Source organism: Protomyctophum bolini (genome assembly GCF_963924005.1).
Source record: "Protomyctophum bolini genome assembly, chromosome: 17".
NCBI classification, from domain to species: Eukaryota; Metazoa; Chordata; class Actinopteri; order Myctophiformes; family Myctophidae; genus Protomyctophum; species Protomyctophum bolini.
The window spans coordinates 21,893,668-21,910,881 of record NC_137878.1 but is presented as its reverse complement, the minus strand read 5'-3'; the positions used below and the strand labels follow the sequence as shown (position 1 = coordinate 21,910,881).

Genomic DNA, 17,214 nt, shown 5'->3' with positions numbered 1-17,214 from the left:
TGTGTGTGTGTGTGTGTGTGTGTGTGTGTGTGTGTGTGTGTGTGTGTGTGTGTGTGTGTGTGCATGCATGTTCCCAGAAGTGGTGAGTTTGAAGCTAATTATCTACTGCAGTTCAGGGACATCCCTGACACAAGCTTGTGATAGCATACACACACACATCTTTTTAGTGTGGAGATATTTGGGTACTCATGGGACTGAGTCATGGCAGTTGTTTAACTGTAGCTAATTGAGTCCAGTGGGATTTACTGCTGTGATTGATTTTGTGTCAGATGTGGAAAAAAAGGAAGAGATAATGAAATTCCTTCATACATACTGTAGACACATACTAAGAGTGTAATAATGTGATCAGCACTCTGCTCTCTTTCTCCCTGTCAGAACAAATAAGGGTAATGGTTGAACAATTGCAAAAATAATAACTTTTTTTCAATGTTTATCAAGAAACGAGCATCCAGCATATCGATGCCCTTGGCTGAGATAACTCTGTCATAATTAGTTGTTGTTGGTGATCAGCCCCGGGTGATAATAAATAGGCAGTACTACTTGGATCTGCTTTGGAGAAAATGCTCAGAATTATCGAGATAGAAGCAGGCGGGGCCCACATGCTGAGAGCCAATGGGGCCAAAGTACCCTTTATGATTTATGTATATATCAACAAAATGTCATTATCTAGAATGCCTTGTTTGCCTTCCCTTGGCATTGGTCCTGCTTAATAATCACTGTTAGCGTCCCACTTATCACATTCTCAATATAACCTTACACCCGGTTTCATATTTAATACTTAATATTTGATTATTGCTGTACTCTCATTGCATCAACGTTGACATTCTGTTCCTTCACTGAAACTGAAAGTGAATCTTGAGTGAAACAGCTTAGATTAATGGCTCATATGGTGGGCAGTGATTGGTAAGAAATTGCGGTGCCTGCGCCTTCAAGGAAATAAATCCCAGTCCATCCTGCCAAATTACCTTAAAGTAAGTTTTAAAGGGTTTCACTCCATCATTTCCCCAATATTTTCAACCCACCTAAGACATTACTTTCAGTCACATCCCATTACCCTACAACTTATAAGACCCCATTGAGTTTGAAACTGGCTGTATCCTGCTGACAGACATCTTTGTCAATCTGAGGCTGCACTCCATCTGTACAGATTGTGCCATCCTTGACTTTTGCTGTGAAATAGCTTCCCTGTTCTTTTTGAATAATAACCTTGGATCACTGACAGGAAGTTCATACTGAACTGAAATAGTTGAATCAGAGATCCCAGAAGTGGGTATCGTGGCATTAGAGTTCAAGGCAGCATTGATAGATGTAACTTAGGGAAAGTTAGATACAGTAGCCTGTATTAAACCAGGAAGGCACTGCTGGGTATTGGATAACTGATGATTTGTTGGTATTTTGTCTTGTACGCTTCTAAGACAAGTATAGCACTTGTGAATGGCCTCAAATTAAAGGTGCCTTGTTGACATTGCCTTCTGACGGGGACACAAATTGTCCCCGTCAGATATGTTCAACAGACATTTGCTGGGAATGACTACAGCAGGGGTTTGCAACTTTGATGATGGAGAAGGCCACTATATTTCCACACTCACTCCAGAGGGCCGCATTGCATATTAGCCTAATGTCATAGCAAAAGATAGCTGATCTACAAACTACAAACGCATTCTAGTGCGACGCGTTTTGACCTTGTAGATCAGTAATTATTGCTATATGTGAATATATTATATATATTTCCCCGGACCCCACTTTGGGATCCACTGCACTACAGTACAGTATACAATAAACCACATGAACCCTAGCATCTCTATTTTTGGCATGTAGGTGAACATTTGGCGCAATATAGGGGAACACATTAGCCTAGCTGTAATCTTGGATATATAAAAGTGTAGGGCAAAAGGAGGGGTCCAAGTAGACCCCGAGAATCATTTGTCACATCACAGGTTTACAGGTGTAAAGATTGTGGTGTGAATAATAGTTTTTTTAGTTTTTAGTTTTTTCATATGCGCTCCATCATTTTGTAGTTTATAGGGAGACCAAACCAACGTGAGGGAAGTATGCCAGCCTGTCGGCATGCAGTGTCCATGCCTTGTTCAAAAGTATGATACAGTAGTAACCAGTCAGGTAGAAACTGAAACTGAAAACAGCATTCAATGCTGCGATAGAGAACTTGCACAGCCACTGTCGCAGTACTCGGTGGCGTGAACAGATTGCGACTGGGCTGGTAATTGTCCTTGATGATACGCTGCAGCTTTGACTACGCAGCGCTTCTCGTACAGTTCCTGCATTGTGGTGAACTCACCTTCCGTGATGCGCCCGGCCGTCCGTCCGCACCAGCCCGCCACTGTATGGTTTTCTTACATAATGGCTTGTGATTAAAAGGTTACGTTATTATAAATATATTCACGATTTTTCAAAAATAGCAGACCTACAAGCTCATAGTGGCGCTATGAGCTTCTACATATGGTATTTTTCAATAGCTAAATTATAACATAATGTTTAAAACACCAAAAGGGGTTCCCGCCCAAAATGCGTTAAGGAAGGGACATGAAAGCCCTGGTTGATGTTGTATACAGAAAGCAAACATAAGGTTTCATTACCAGTATTACTGACTAATTCCTGAAAAAACAACTTACATACTGGTAATAAAAAAAACATTGTCAAATCAGGATTAGACTATTGTATAATGCCTACATGTTCATGCATCAAATACTTTAATGTGGCTTGAGAAAAGCACAGTGCCCAACATCCAGCCATCTGTTTGTTATCGTTTGCTGATATCACTTTGACTCTGACCCAAGTCAGTAACCATGTGATGGCAAATAGCCCGTGAGGGCTGTGTAAAACTGAAATGACCTTGTAAAACGTGGAAAGTCCCACGAAAGTATTTACTTCCAGGACAAAACTTATTTTTATGGATAATCTCCTGGCCCTTTATATGCATTGGGACCCCGTGCTGCTGCAACAGCCGGTCTGCGCGGCCCTGGTGTCGGAGGGCGCAACGATAGGGAAATGCCTGCGACAGAGACAAATACCTGTACCTAACATCCCGACCTCTGTCCCGCCTCCCTTGCTAATAGAACTGACTAAGCTGTTTCAATGGCAGGATAGCCCGCGTATTGACTCAGGGATGACTCTGCCTTCGAGGCCTTGTCACACGAGTGTGACACAGCGAGTGTGTTCCAGCGGTGCATTGTGTGAATGTATTACTGACTGCAGGCTCTGTGGGTCTGAGACGGCGTGATGCTGACTGACAGCCGACACAAGGACTCTGTCACGGTTACTGTAATCACATTCACCGTGGAAGAGGCCGAGGCATTGTGGGTCTTTGATGGCCTGTCGGCCCGGAGGTATACCATACATGAAAGCACATAGTTTTTCTTCTTGCCATGGACACAGTGTCCATATGCTGGAATTATAACAGTGTCCAGGGCCGTACATATGCTGGAATTATAACACAGTGTCCAGGGCCGTACATATGCTGGAATTAATACGTTATTGGATCTGTGATATTTAAAGTGGGCAAATCTTTTTAGCAATGTTTATTTTCTAATCCAGTTAGTAGGAGTAATTTCTCTCCTTTAAATTATGTAACGCAATTAAGTGTCGTACCACGTTTTTTTATTTTTATAAATCAATGCTATTGAACACCCTTTACGTGTATTGGTTCAAATATTGAAAGCTTAACTCCATTGGACCCTCAACCTGTCTGCTAAAGCAGCTAACTCCACCACCTCTCCCCCTCTCATGCAAGTATCTGAAAAATATATAAAGTCACAATACCAACTTTGATGAGGCAGTATTGCATCCCTCATACTTGCAGTATGAGGGATTTAGGCTACTGTACGAATTAACAGCATAATAAAGGAGTGCCCTACAGTTTGGCCAATCTTTAACTGTTCTCATTTTTTTTTTCATTTTCTCCATAATGTTATCATCGCCAGTTCTCTCTATGTAGTCCCTGTCATTGCCAACCCCTACTGTTTGTTCTGGCGGTGTAAACAGACAGCCACTATGGCTCCCAATACACAGTCGCTCGCTGCATCTTTTCACCTGGCAGTGAGGAGTTTTACCGGGAGGGCTTAAGAAGTGTGGAGGAACATGCTGTCCTCCCTCCCAGTTCTACTCCCTGTTGAACAGGCAACCCTAACAAACCTGTAGTACAGAGAATGCCCTCCCCTGCCCATTTCTCACTTGCAAACAAGGCCAATTGCTGGCCAATGTTCTGTGGCTAGTGACACACCATACAGGAGTTGCACATGCACGGCGATACACCTGCATCAACTGCACGCCTGTCTGCCTTCATGTGTTGGAGGTTCCTGCTGCCACGACATTCATTTAGCTATACCATATTACCACCTTATATTTATATATATATTATATTTTGTGTGAGGCTGATGTGGGTGGCTGGGAATAATGAATCATCGTCAGCACAGTTCCACCCCCTCCTCCACTCCTCACATCCACTACCGTTTCCACACAGAGTGGACTGATAGTGTTTTATATTGGTTGTTACATGCAGTGTGTAAACTCTCTACCAGGCGCTCTCTCTCTCTCTCTCTCTCTCTCTGCCATACTTCCTGTGTTTCTCTCCATTCGTCCTCCTCTCCATCTCATCTCACACCTCTACACCTCCCTGCTCTCTCCACGTCTGCTCGCATGCAGCTCCAGCTGGCAGACACACACACAGCTGATTAATGTGTTCATAATCACCATGAGACAGAGAAAGGTGATTAATACCAGCAACTTCACAGGGTTATAGAACCGTGGCAGGCAGTTTTTGTGAGTTTTTGCGTGTCAAATGTGCCGTTTATGTATTATCCTACGTAGTAGTACACACGTATGTGCGTGCATGCGTGTGTGTGTGTGTGTGTGTGTGTGTGCGTGCATGCGTGTGTGTGTGTGTGTGTGTGTGTGTGCGTGCATGCGTGTGTGCGCGTGGGCGTATAAATCACACAACCTTGTGTGTATGCATATGTGTGCGAGTGCTGTACTTGTCAGGGGAATGATTTATGGACTGCCACCCTAATGACTCTTGGTTAATTGTTGTGAAATGAAGGCTTGTTTACACTTCCTTGACTGTCATTGTATCAGCAGCTTGCAGGTCACGGGCGGGGGCAGAATCCAGGAGCGTTATGGATGAAGTTTAATATCGTTATCTTAGAGAATTCCCACCTGGAATGGCTGACAAAGGCCTTTTTCTTGTCTGAATAGACACATCTGTTATAAACGGCAGGCAAAGTCAAAAATCTAATAGAATATTGTCGCTGTCGGGTGGAAACCTTGTATGTCCAAAACTGTGACTTTTTAGGAAATGGGGGAAATAAGGACCTTCGTTTCAATGGATCCATGTGGTTCTTATTTAGACACACGAACCTGTCAATAAGCCTTCTTTTCATTGGTTAAATATGTACTGTATCAACTCCACAAACACACTTAAACACTTAATGGAAAATGGCCTATCTACAGCTCACAACGTGTCGCTTGTGTTTTGTGTGACACTGTATGACAAAGTAGGGCAATAAAAAAACACAAACAATCACACTCGTGTGAAGTGAGGGGCATCTCAGCCCATCTCTTGGGCCTCCTACCGGTGAAATTATAAATGCGTGTGGCGACCTCCTGGGCACAATACGTGTTAAAAGTCCATATACCGGCTGACATACAGTATGACGTAATGTCATTAGCCAGACGTTGGAGGGCCTAGCGTACCTCAAAAAGAGATACAAGGTTTGTGCCCGACAGTGACAATATGATGAGAGGAGATACCGTCGGACCGCCGAGGAGAGCAGCTAGGAAGTGATAAGAGAATGAAATTAGATTGGCTCAAATTGAATCAAATTGCATAGTGTGGGAATATCCGGCAATAAATGGATGTAGTGCCCATACAGTATATGGACCCAATGTCCATATATATTGATGGCGATTATTCCTATTAAAATGGAGGGGGACAAATCTCCTGGGCTATGCAATCTAGTCGATGACCACACGGTCTAATGACTGGGGCTATTAAGGCCTCATTAATCCATGCACAGTGAGAGAATGGGGGTAGAGATGACATGTCTACTTATGTCCTGCAACCACAGCAATGTTCTCTTTGGACTTTAAATTCTATACAGTGAGGAAGCCATTTCACAGTCACAGTCCAGCCCTAGTATTCAGTATAATGTCCTCTATGAAGATGAGTGATGGCATACTGCAAACATTGTGCATTGCCTAAATGTAAACAAGTCTGTACCCTGTTGCTGTTTTTACATTTATGTCTAATAAACTATTCAATCAATCAATCAATCAGTATATATACTTCATTGACCAGGGTGCCCCAGGGGTGTATACTTCATGCGGATCCGTTTGTCGAAAATAGCTCATCTACAAGTGAGGCATCGTGAGCTTGCAGATCGGCTATGTTTTCATGATGCTATTGCTATGATATGGATGCTATAGGGCGCATGTGGTCGAATAAGGTAGAAATAGGCAAGGCAATGCAATCGGTGTGCAGGCTCGACTCTCTTCGTCCCATGCATTATGTATTTTACTTCCTAACAGATTTAAGCCAAATCGATTTCAGGGGGATATCTATCAAGAACAGTTTTCCTCTGGTTCCCCATTAATAGTCCACTCTTCAGCAAGTAAAGTGGCTTGTTTTCAGCCGCCATAATTTAATTTAGGAAGATTAATTGCACATTTAAACGCGCTTTGCATTAGTTTCCTGAGTAGGACTGTTAGCACATGCAGCTAATGTGGGAGGGCAACTTTTGCTATTAAAAGGGCATATCTGTGGTCTATTTGCATGATTTATTTTCTTGTCTTCTTATGTTCTCAGTTCTTGCATAACCACCAGCCATTATCTACCAGCCAATTCCTCAGTTGAATACTTTGGAAGTCATTACTTACATCTTAAAAGTCCAATAAATATCAGTGTAGAAATGTGCAGATAGCCTGTATAGTATACACTGTATGTTTGTTTGTTTGTTTGTGTTCTGTTGGGTGAGAAAACAATTAATTAATGTTGCACATTATGCAAATCATCTGAGGACCCCCTAGGTATAGTGGTCCAGGTGTACCTTGAGAGTTTTTGACAACCACCCATTATTATTGCAATTAATTTAACTACACAAAATCATATGGATTATCTTTTCATTTATTTGCTATATCAGTACACTCAAATATGAAGAAAAAAGTACATAAGTAAGTAGCCTTTTGAGGCAGCTTAATTAATGTACAAGTACACCCCCTGGACATGATGCTAATATGTCGCAGGGACTTAACCCCATTCCAACCATTGATGCTGAGTGCCAGGCAGGGAGACACTGGGCCTCCCCTACATTTGTCAAAGTCTTTGTTATGACCTGGCTGGGGTTCAAACCCCGACCAGTCTAAGGGCGGACACGCAAACCACAAGGCCACCAAGCTGGTCAAATACATCTGTGTGTGTGTACTGTTGTAATCCACGTAACTCGAGAACCGTTTGCCCCACCGACTTCAAATTCGACACACACGTTTCACACCACCACAGGATGTGGTGTCCGGTGTCGAGTCGGTTGGACCCACGGTTGTCCAGAACTGCCCCAAAAGGCCTCTGACCGGGCTCTGGACAGGGCCCCTGCCCATTGTCCATATATGGAGCTGGCCGGTTCTGACATCATTCTGATGTATGCATAGTCTCTATTTGGACATGCCTGACAAATAACTCCATATCCGGGCATAAAAGGGACACAGACATAATATCTGAGTGGGGCATGCATTTCCAACTTGCATCGTTCCAAGTACGGGAACCGCTGTAGAGGCTCCAGTGGGCACCGCTCTAGTATTGGTATAGTTGCTTGTATGAATTAAACTTAATTGACTGTAAATATTTCAATGAAATGAACAGTATTCAGAGTTGGACAATATGATCAATAAACACTTGATGGTCTTAGAAATCAAACTTTATTAAAATAGTGACTTGTTTAGAGAAAGCTGTAGGAGGTAGAACAGAGCTCAGCTCACATTGCAGTTGATTTGTTTCAATGTAAGTACATTATCGGACAGTATCAGACAGTGTACAGTATATGAGATCATGTGATCAGAGAGACAACTCGAACAATCTAGAGATCGAATTAGATTCAGCCTTTTCTGTTTTTTTCTTGGTCAGGTTTTCCTGTTTCACAATTTGCTTTTACTAAAGGAAGTCTTTGCATTCGTACAGCTTGTTAATCCTCAGGATGTCGATTTGAGACAAGCCCTGTGTCTGGCCAATATGCACGTTGGCGTTTGGGATGGGGGTGATGCTGTTTTTGCCGAACTGGGTAGAGAAGGCCGTTTTACTGTAGTGCATGATGGAGGAGTAGTCATAGGGGGTGTCCAGGTTGTTGGTGTTCTTCTTGTGGAAGTTGTATTCCACGTCATCGTCGATGACGTCCCAGTTGATGCGGATGTAGTAATCACGGTCGCTCCTGTTATGCTCGTGCTGGAAGCCCAGGGCATGGTTGATCTCGTGCTGCATAATATCGTGCCACATGCAGCCCCTACGGTTGAAAGAGAGCAATTGCTTGCCTCCTAATCTGCCTAGATCAGACCAGCAGCCATCACTGTTCACAATGCTGATGTAGTCTTCCTCATACTGACGTGGCTTAAAGCGGACACAGGTCTCGTCGTTGAAGGTCTGCATGGCTCTTTGAATCTTATACCTGTCCCATTTGTTGAAGTCGCTGCTCAGCGTGTAGGGGATGGTCACCAAGCCATCATAGCCTTTCTCCCACAGGCAGTTGTAAATGAAACAGTACATGGCGTTTCTGGTTCTGGGAGCGACCATGTCTCCGTCCACAAGGAACTGCCTGGAGCCATTGTTGGAAGTCAGAATGATGGTGCTGCCAGATTCACGTCTTTCTTCCAGGATGGGATGGGCCTGGGAGAGGCCCAGCAGTAGTAGGAGGCTGAAAAAGATCTTCATCTTCTGGGTCCTTCAGGGGTCTTTCTTGGTCCCTGATGGTGCTGGAGAGTCTGTGGAGAGGATGCTGGGAGCTTGGTGAATGAGTCTTCTGAGTCCTTAGCTTTTATACTGACTTGTGTAGGTGTGTCTGCTGGAGGATTAAGGGTTGTGTCCAGACCGCTAAAGCCTAAACAAACCTGTGAAGGCAGAACTCATCAGACCAGTTTGGAAACCCTTGCTTTAAATGAACATCCTACATTAATTCCCATACTGTAAGATGCTTAGTATTAGTAACATTATTAATTTGTAATGAGGCTAACTGTTAATTGTATCCACATGTATTGTTGTATCATACGACTAATACGCATTCATAAGGAACTTAAGACCTTATAAGATGCTTATTAACCTTATGTGTCACAAGGGCGACAAGGCTATAGCAAAGTAAACACATTTATTGTCAGATTGTAAGTATGCATGTATGTTATTAACATTAATTAATTATGTATAAGCTCTGTGCATAATGTATCCAGGGTCACTGGGTTAGGTAGCATACCTATTTCCTGTTTCTCATAGTATCATTTTATTGGCTGATTTAACTTGTTTATTTTGATTCATTGCAACTGTGCCAAACATGCAAAGCTATTATTACAAACTAAAAGTAATAATTAACTGCAACAATATTAGTAAGTGAAGTAAATGTAAGTTCATTAATTTGCTTTGTCTTTTTTACTATTATTAAACTTGTTTAATAATAGTGGAATGCTTGATTTTGATTGGTCAATTGCTGAATTCAGCAGTGTTATTTCTTGATAATGACCATTTGCTATATAACAGACCACTGCCTAATCAAAGGCTCAGAGCACCTGCCCATTTGCCCTGCTTTATCTTGTCATGTAAACAAACACATGTAATTTACAACGAAATATTGCTCTTGCTCTAGAATGTTTTTCATTTTTTCATAGAAGTGAAAAACAATTCAGCAACATTAAAAATGTATTCTATTTAATCAACACTTCCTTGCTTTCCGAGGCAACCGTGTCCCCCCAGCGCAACACTTTCTTGGAATATTTCCATTACTGTTAGCAAGGAAATACTTAATTTTGTTGTTATATTTGCTCGATGTATTAACTAATTTATTAAGTAGTTGTGTAATAAGCAGGATAATATACACCGTGTTTAAAAAAGAACCCCCTTCAGGATCATTAAACAACTGTGGTTAAGCCTCAGTGTTTAATTATGCTGTTGGGTGTTATTTCTCAACTTCCTTGCTTAACATACAGTTGTTAGATTTTTGTGATATATAGATGGAATTATGGCATACTTAATTTCCTTTATAAATGCAACAGTCACATAGGCCTACTATGGTATTATTACAATGTTAGTGTTTTAAGTTTCAAAATTTAGATTCAGCTGAATGTCTAACATGTAATACAAACCATGTGTTATTTCCCGCCCCATTTACCAACACAAGTTGTCCGTTTACAGACCCTGTTGAAACAACAGGTTGGTCTGATGAGTTCTGCCTCCACAGGTTTGTTTAGGCTTTAGCGGTCTGGACACAACCCTTAATCCTCCAGCAGACACACCTACACAAGTCAGTATAAAAGCTAAGGACTCAGAAGACTCATTCACCAAGCTCCCAGCATCCTCTCCACAGACTCTCCAGCACCATCAGGGACCAAGAAAGACCCCTGAAGGACCCAGAAGATGAAGATCTTTTTCAGCCTCCTGCTACTGCTGGGCCTCTCCCAGGCCCATCCCATCCTGGAAGAAAGACGTGAATCTGGCAGCACCATCATTCTGACTTCCAACAATGGCTCCAGGCAGTTCCTTGTGGACGGAGACATGGTCGCTCCCAGAACCAGAAACGCCATGTACTGTTTCATTTACAACTGCCTGTGGGAGAAAGGCTCTGATGGCTTGGTGACCATCCCCTACACGCTGAGCAGCGACTTCAACAAATGGGACAGGAAGAAGATTCAAAGAGCCATGCAGACCTTCAACGACGAGACCTGTGTCCGCTTTAAGCCACGTCAGTATGAGGAAGACTACATCAGCATTGTGAACAGTGATGGCTGCTGGTCTGATCTAGGCAGATTAGGAGGCAAGCAATTGCTCTCTTTCAACCGTAGGGGCTGCATGTGGCACGATATTATGCAGCACGAGATCAACCATGCCCTGGGCTTCCAGCACGAGCATAACAGGAGCGACCGTGATGACTACATCCGCATCAACTGGGACGTCATCGACGATGACATGGAATACAACTTCCACAAGCAGAACACCAACAACCTGGACACCCCCTATGACTACTCCTCCATCATGCACTACAGTAAAACGGCCTTCTCTACCCAGTTCGGCAAAGACAGCATCACCCCCATCCCAAACGCCAACGTGCATATCGGCCAGACACAGGGCTTGTCTCAAATCGACATCCTGAGGATTAACAAGCTGTACGAATGCAAAGACTTCCTTTAGTAAAAGCAAATCGTGAAACAGGAAAACCTGACCAAGAAAAAAACAGAAAAGGCTAAATCAAATTTGATCTTGAGATTGTTCGAGTCTCTCTGATCACATGATCTCATATAATGTACACTGTCTGATACTGTCCGATAATGTACTTACATTGAAACAAATCGACTGCAATGTGAGCTGAGCTCTGTTCTACCTCCTACAGCTTTCTCTCAACAAGTCATTATTTTAATAAAGTTTGATTCATAGACTTTACAAAGTGTATTTGTATTCCTAAGACCAACACAATTTAAATTATTAATCATTGCCCAACTCTGAATACTGTATTTAAATATTTACACTCAATTTAGTTTATTCATGAAAGCAATTATACCAAAATGCATGCATGTACATGTAACAGGTTTTGCATATTTCAAAACCTGTCTCTGCAGGGTATACTCTCTATACTTTCAATAAGTCCCTGTACGTACTTCTGTAATCCACGTAGCTCAAGAACCGTTCGCCCCACCGACTTCAAATTCGACACGTGTTTCACACCACCACAGGGAGTGCAGTGCCCGGTGTCGATCCTTCGGATAGCCTCTGCCTGGGATCTGGACCTGATCACCCCTATATCTCCATTATATGGAGCTGGCATGTTCTGACATCACAACACGTCATATTGGGGCATGCCTGACACATAACTCCATATATAGCAATAAAGGGACACAGAGAGACAGATACAGAAATCTTCATATTATGGGCATAAAAGGGACACAGACAGATGGGTTGTGGAACGGGTATTGCATAGCCGGGTGGGGCATGGATGTCCGACTTCCACCGTTACCGACTTGGTGCTCTGAGTCTACAGCCGGGCACCGGTCTAGTGTATATAAACGGCACAGACATTTCGGAAAGTAGTATTTAACTGGTATTATCAGGTGTGCAGGATATATTCATGGCATTGCATCACTGTGTCATGTAATGCATTGTGCTTTCATTGCAGAAAGGTTTGTAGTGGGAGGGGTCATGGATGCCAGCATTTTAGTTTAATTAATGGCTAATATGATTATTTGTGTTGACAAAACTGACTCATAACAACATCCAGAGGGCTCTGTCCGGAAAAGTGATGAGTAAATAAATAATGAAATACCAAAGCACTCTGTAAAGCAATCTGTGGATAGGCTTTTAGATGTAATTTGAGGGCAATGGCAGCCATGAGATGACCTGCTTGAGTGAACATTTCTGACAAATAAAGGGGCCAGTAAATGTCAATGACAGCAGTGTGATCCTTCATCCATTCCATTTTATGCTTGCCTTTGATCCATATATCTGCGGTATATTTGCTCATAAAACCACAGGAAAACATTTCTTTTATACCTGAGGACCAATCTGACATTAAGAGTAATGGCAGGTGTGTGTGTGTGACCAAACTGTTTTTTATCACATGATGTATAGTGGATTGTTAAATTCCCTCCTATATAGAAGTGTAGTAGATTTAAAGTCAGTATAGTTAATGGATGCTTCCTTTCGTTTGTCTCGTAACACACACCTGAGGTGTGCAGAAACGCTAGATCTATCAGGGCCGAGGTGAGGGGTGAAAGGTCGCTGCTGACTCAGGGGGAAACAGATGGAGCGACCTGTTTTAATTGGATGGCTGTTTTATGGCAAAAATCACTCATGACCATGCGTGACACATGGAAGGGAAAGGTCTCTTCTCTTCTCTTCTCTTCTCTTCTCTTCTCTTCTCTTCTCTTCTCTTCTCTTCTCTTCTCTTCTCTTGTCCTGCTCTCACACGCACCATTGGAGCTCAGCCCACTGTTGTCCCTCAGGTCTGGGAGATTGATGACTTTAATATTTACCTCCAACCAGTCCTTCTCAACGCTGGCCATGGCAGTGGAGGAGGATAAAGCGGACACACGTAAAATAGATGAATGTGTTCCAAACAGAATAAAGTATATATCCATAAAGACTGTATATGAGTGATTGAGTGTGCCTTATCTCCCCCCAAATGGTCTTCGGTTAGAAAACCAATGAAGGCTAATGGAAGAGGATATCTGCATGGCCCTGTCGCAGCAGCTTGAATATATATAATATAATACAGTATATCCGCTGTGTAACTCAAAAGCTTAATTCTTCCCAACTTTTTGGGAAGTTTAGTAGGTTTAGCTACCGACCCGTATATGCGAAAGGTGGATTGATGTTTGCTTTTACCCATTTAAACTCTACATACATAGTTGGCCAAGGTCCGCCTCATCTTTTCCCCTCTCGAGTCTACACCAAACGTTGTCACCAGAAATAGCAGATTTACAAGCTCATAACGTGTTGTGCTGTGACATCTTGTGAGATTGTAGATCGGATACTTTCGTGTGTGTGTGTGTGTGTGTGTGTGTGTGTGTGTGTGTGTGTGCGTCGCAAAGACACCATGTGTTGTGCACACGTGTGTGTTTTTAAGCCTCATTGTGGGTGTTGCTGGGCGCCGGCCATACCAGTACACAAGCATATCGAAAGTCATGCAGCTCCATCAGCTGGACTGGGGCAGATATCTGGCGTTCTGCTACTGCATACGTAGTAATATCCCCCCTTTCAGTTCCTCTGCGCTTTGAATTATTTCGTTTTAACCGTCAATCTTCCACCAGTTGTGGGAAACCTGCTCTTTGAGACTGACGTTTGCTGTCAATTCACCTGCTGAATCACACCTGCAGCAATCTGATTCTGTCAGTCTACGGTATGCTTTTCACTTGTACATTACCGCTGTGGAGCTCAATCCATCTGCACGGTGCAGCACAGAGCAGGCACCCTGCTCGCTGCCGTATCGTTTTGCTCCCCGTCTTCCCAATTATTCTCTCACTCACTCTCTCTCTCTCTCTCTCTCTCTCTCACACACACACACACACACACACACACACACACACACACACACACACAAACATGAGCTAGAGAGGGTGGGTTTGTGTATTACTTATCGTCTGGTAAAAGGGCAAGTTACGGAATAATGGAAAACAGGGGGGTGGGGGGGGGGGGGGGGGGGTCACAAGGATTAATGAAGAAAGAGTGAAGTGGAAGACAATCTCTTCCAAAGAACACAGACGCACAAATAAAACATGAACACCAGACGGCGGGCGAACTGACATGACACTGGATATGAGCACTCAACTGCCTTTCTTGTCTTTGTCTCTCTCTCTCTCTCGCCTTGTTTTTGGATTGGAAAAACTGGATCAAGTGGTGCCCGCCCTAGAGATTGACTGTCTTTGACTAATTGAGTCACTGATAGTGATGAAGTTACAGCAACGCTTAGCCAGTGACAAACAACAGACATCAATCACATCACTGAGCAATTTCCCGTCCATGGGACGTAGTCTATCCTTGGTTGGCCTAACAATTAATTAACAAAATATAATGATATTGTCTCCTGCCTTTCAGCTATAGCTGTGTAAATCTCTTCCGCTTGCAACCCATTACTCTTCACTCTTATGTACAATTGACTGTTAACAATTGACTGTTAACAATTATGCACAATTGACTGTAACTGTATAGTCCTAATGTTCCAGGTCCACAGCAGAGGAAAGGGACATTAAGATTCATGTGGTTAAGTGCACCTTTTTGCATTTTAAGGTCTATGGAAAGGTCTCAGTTTCCATGCATAAGCTGTAGTTGTAAGCCCTCCTCGCCTCCTGTGAAATATAGTCTGGTAGATTGAATTTCCCTGTTTAATTTGCATATATGCGCTGTGGCCCTGCGCTACATGATCAATGACGGAGAGCAACATTTAGATCTGTCATTTGTCTGCCTGTCTGGGGTTAGTTTGATTGATCGTGCTCCTGGTAAGGTTTTTATGTTGCAGGTCTTGGGCTGACTCTTTTCAATGGCTCTCAGTCCCTTGGGCAGCGGCCAGCCTAGCAGGTCTGCTTCGTGGTGAGTGGAGTGGCCACTGCGTATATACCCAGCATGGTCATTTAGAAGAAATGTTATGCCACATAACCGTGATGAATTACATGGCATTTATTAATTTCTCTCCAACCCAGCAAACTCCGGGGGAACGTGCCTTCCCAGTAGACATGAGCCAGCTAGTGCATGCTTGTAACTCACATGTTTCATTATTGAGAGTCCCCCCCCCCCCCCCATTCTTTCCTCCCAATTTAGTCATTGGAGAATAGCCAATTCCCATATGCCAATATCACATGCCCCTTGCGCTGTTGTCCCTTGTCGGTGCTGACCCCTGGACGGTTGGTTCATTAGTGAAAGGTGTAGGTGAGCATGCGACCCCCCGAGGGGTCGTGACCCCCCGGTTGAGAGCCCCTGCCCTAGTGTAGACCCTTACCCTGGCATCACAGACGGACGCCCCATATTAGTGAGTGATTCTGAGGATTCTACGGGTCATTGTACAGTATATAGTTAATGTAAAAGAAGAAGCATCGACAAGAATGGTCTCTGTCTGTCCTTCCTTACCCCTCCTCAGCATGATAGTCTACTGTCTTTACTGTAGTCTGTTTGAATTACTTTGGGGATGAGCCAAGCAGATATTGACAAAACACTACACACAGTAAAATCCTTAGTGTTTATTTAACTGAGTGTAACAATGGACCCAAATGATCGGCTCTTCAGAGTTAAATTAACACAGAATTGTACCGTGTGAGGAGTGAGCATATGGCACGAAAAGCTGGAGCAACAACGGAATGTTCGAGTGTCAGGTTTATAGTAGGGATGGCCAAATGGAAAGATTGTATTAACCGGTTACCGCCAGGACTTGCCGGCTAATTAACCGTTAGCCGTTAAGGAAAAAAAAGCGCTGTTTTGCGCATTAAAAATAGACAAATACACCGTTTACACGCGGCCTGCTGTCAATCAGTGCACTAGTGCGAAGGCTACAGTCTTCTATCCGCACATATGTATCGCGGACCGTTCAGGAAGGATTAGAGAGAGAGAGAGAGAGAGAGAAATACAGAAAGACGTGTCTCTAACGCGCGCGAGCGAGAGAGAGAGAACGTCAGAGAGAGAGAGGGGGGGGGTCCCGTTAGCAACAAGCTAACAGCATACCGGTACGTTCGTTCTATGATCCATAAAACGACAGATCTGCCGTTTAAGGAACCAACGTTCGTTGCATGAAGGGCAGATCTGCGGGCGCGCAATGCTGTGTGTGTTTTCGTCTTTTTTTCTTTTTCCCTCCTGCTTCCACAGTCCACTAGTACTTCATGCAGTTGCGTTGGTGTTTTTGTTTTGGGGGAAGTAAGTCACGGCACATGCGTGGTTGCACTGACAGTAAAGGTGGAAAGAGGGGGTGTGTGTGTGTGTGTGTGTGCTTGGTGTTTTGGCCGCGGTGCCCGCTCTCGGCGCTTCAAAATAAAATATATATCTTTTTATCGGTGAACCATTAGCCGTTAGTGTTGTCGGTAAACAAATTAATAAACGGCTAACGGCTAACGGTTGTCGGTGGCCATCCCTAGTTTATAGAACGGCTGCTCAACCAATTCTGACCAACACTAAAAGGGGTGCCCGCCCAAAATGGGTAAATCCTCTAAAGTCAGGCCATGTGGCCTATTCTCTTCCATTCAGCACAGCTGTGTTGATTCATCCCGCCATCCTCCGCTGAGGTGGGAGACATGGCGATGCTTTGATGATTCATGAGTAGTGAGACAAACTCTTGAGTAAATTGGGATACAAGGTGAATGGAGTTCTTCCTTCTGAGATCTCGACTTATCATACTGTGTACTGCCATTTTATTATTTTATGAAAGCCATAGTTCGGACTTTTACGTTTATGGTTGCTGCGAGTGTGTTCCCCTCTGTAGTTAATTAGAGTGCTTTATTACTTGCCACCGACCTTTATGTACTGTATCATACCCTTTGGTATGCAGCAGG

General features: G+C 43.4%; 3 protein-coding genes across 3 annotated transcripts in view; 2 read left to right on the top strand and 1 right to left on the bottom strand.

Annotated features, from left to right (window-relative positions):
• The window catches only part of csmd2 (CUB and Sushi multiple domains 2), a gene marked incomplete at both ends in the record, with an annotated part of 362,644 nt that overhangs the window by 119,627 nt on the left and 225,803 nt on the right, over positions 1-17,214 (top strand). The gene's annotated exons all lie outside the window — the stretch shown is intronic.
• Positions 8,156-8,926, bottom strand: LOC308332435 (hatching enzyme 1.2-like; the record flags this gene model as incomplete). The annotated part of the gene is made up of 1 exon (XM_080788337.1): positions 8,156-8,926. The coding sequence occupies one exon, from the start codon at positions 8,924-8,926 to the stop codon at positions 8,156-8,158; it is 771 nt and encodes a 256-aa protein (XP_080644463.1).
• On the top strand, positions 10,613-11,383 carry LOC308332432 (hatching enzyme 1.2-like; the record flags this gene model as incomplete). The annotated part of the gene is made up of 1 exon (XM_080788331.1): positions 10,613-11,383. The coding sequence occupies one exon, from the start codon at positions 10,613-10,615 to the stop codon at positions 11,381-11,383; it is 771 nt and encodes a 256-aa protein (XP_080644457.1).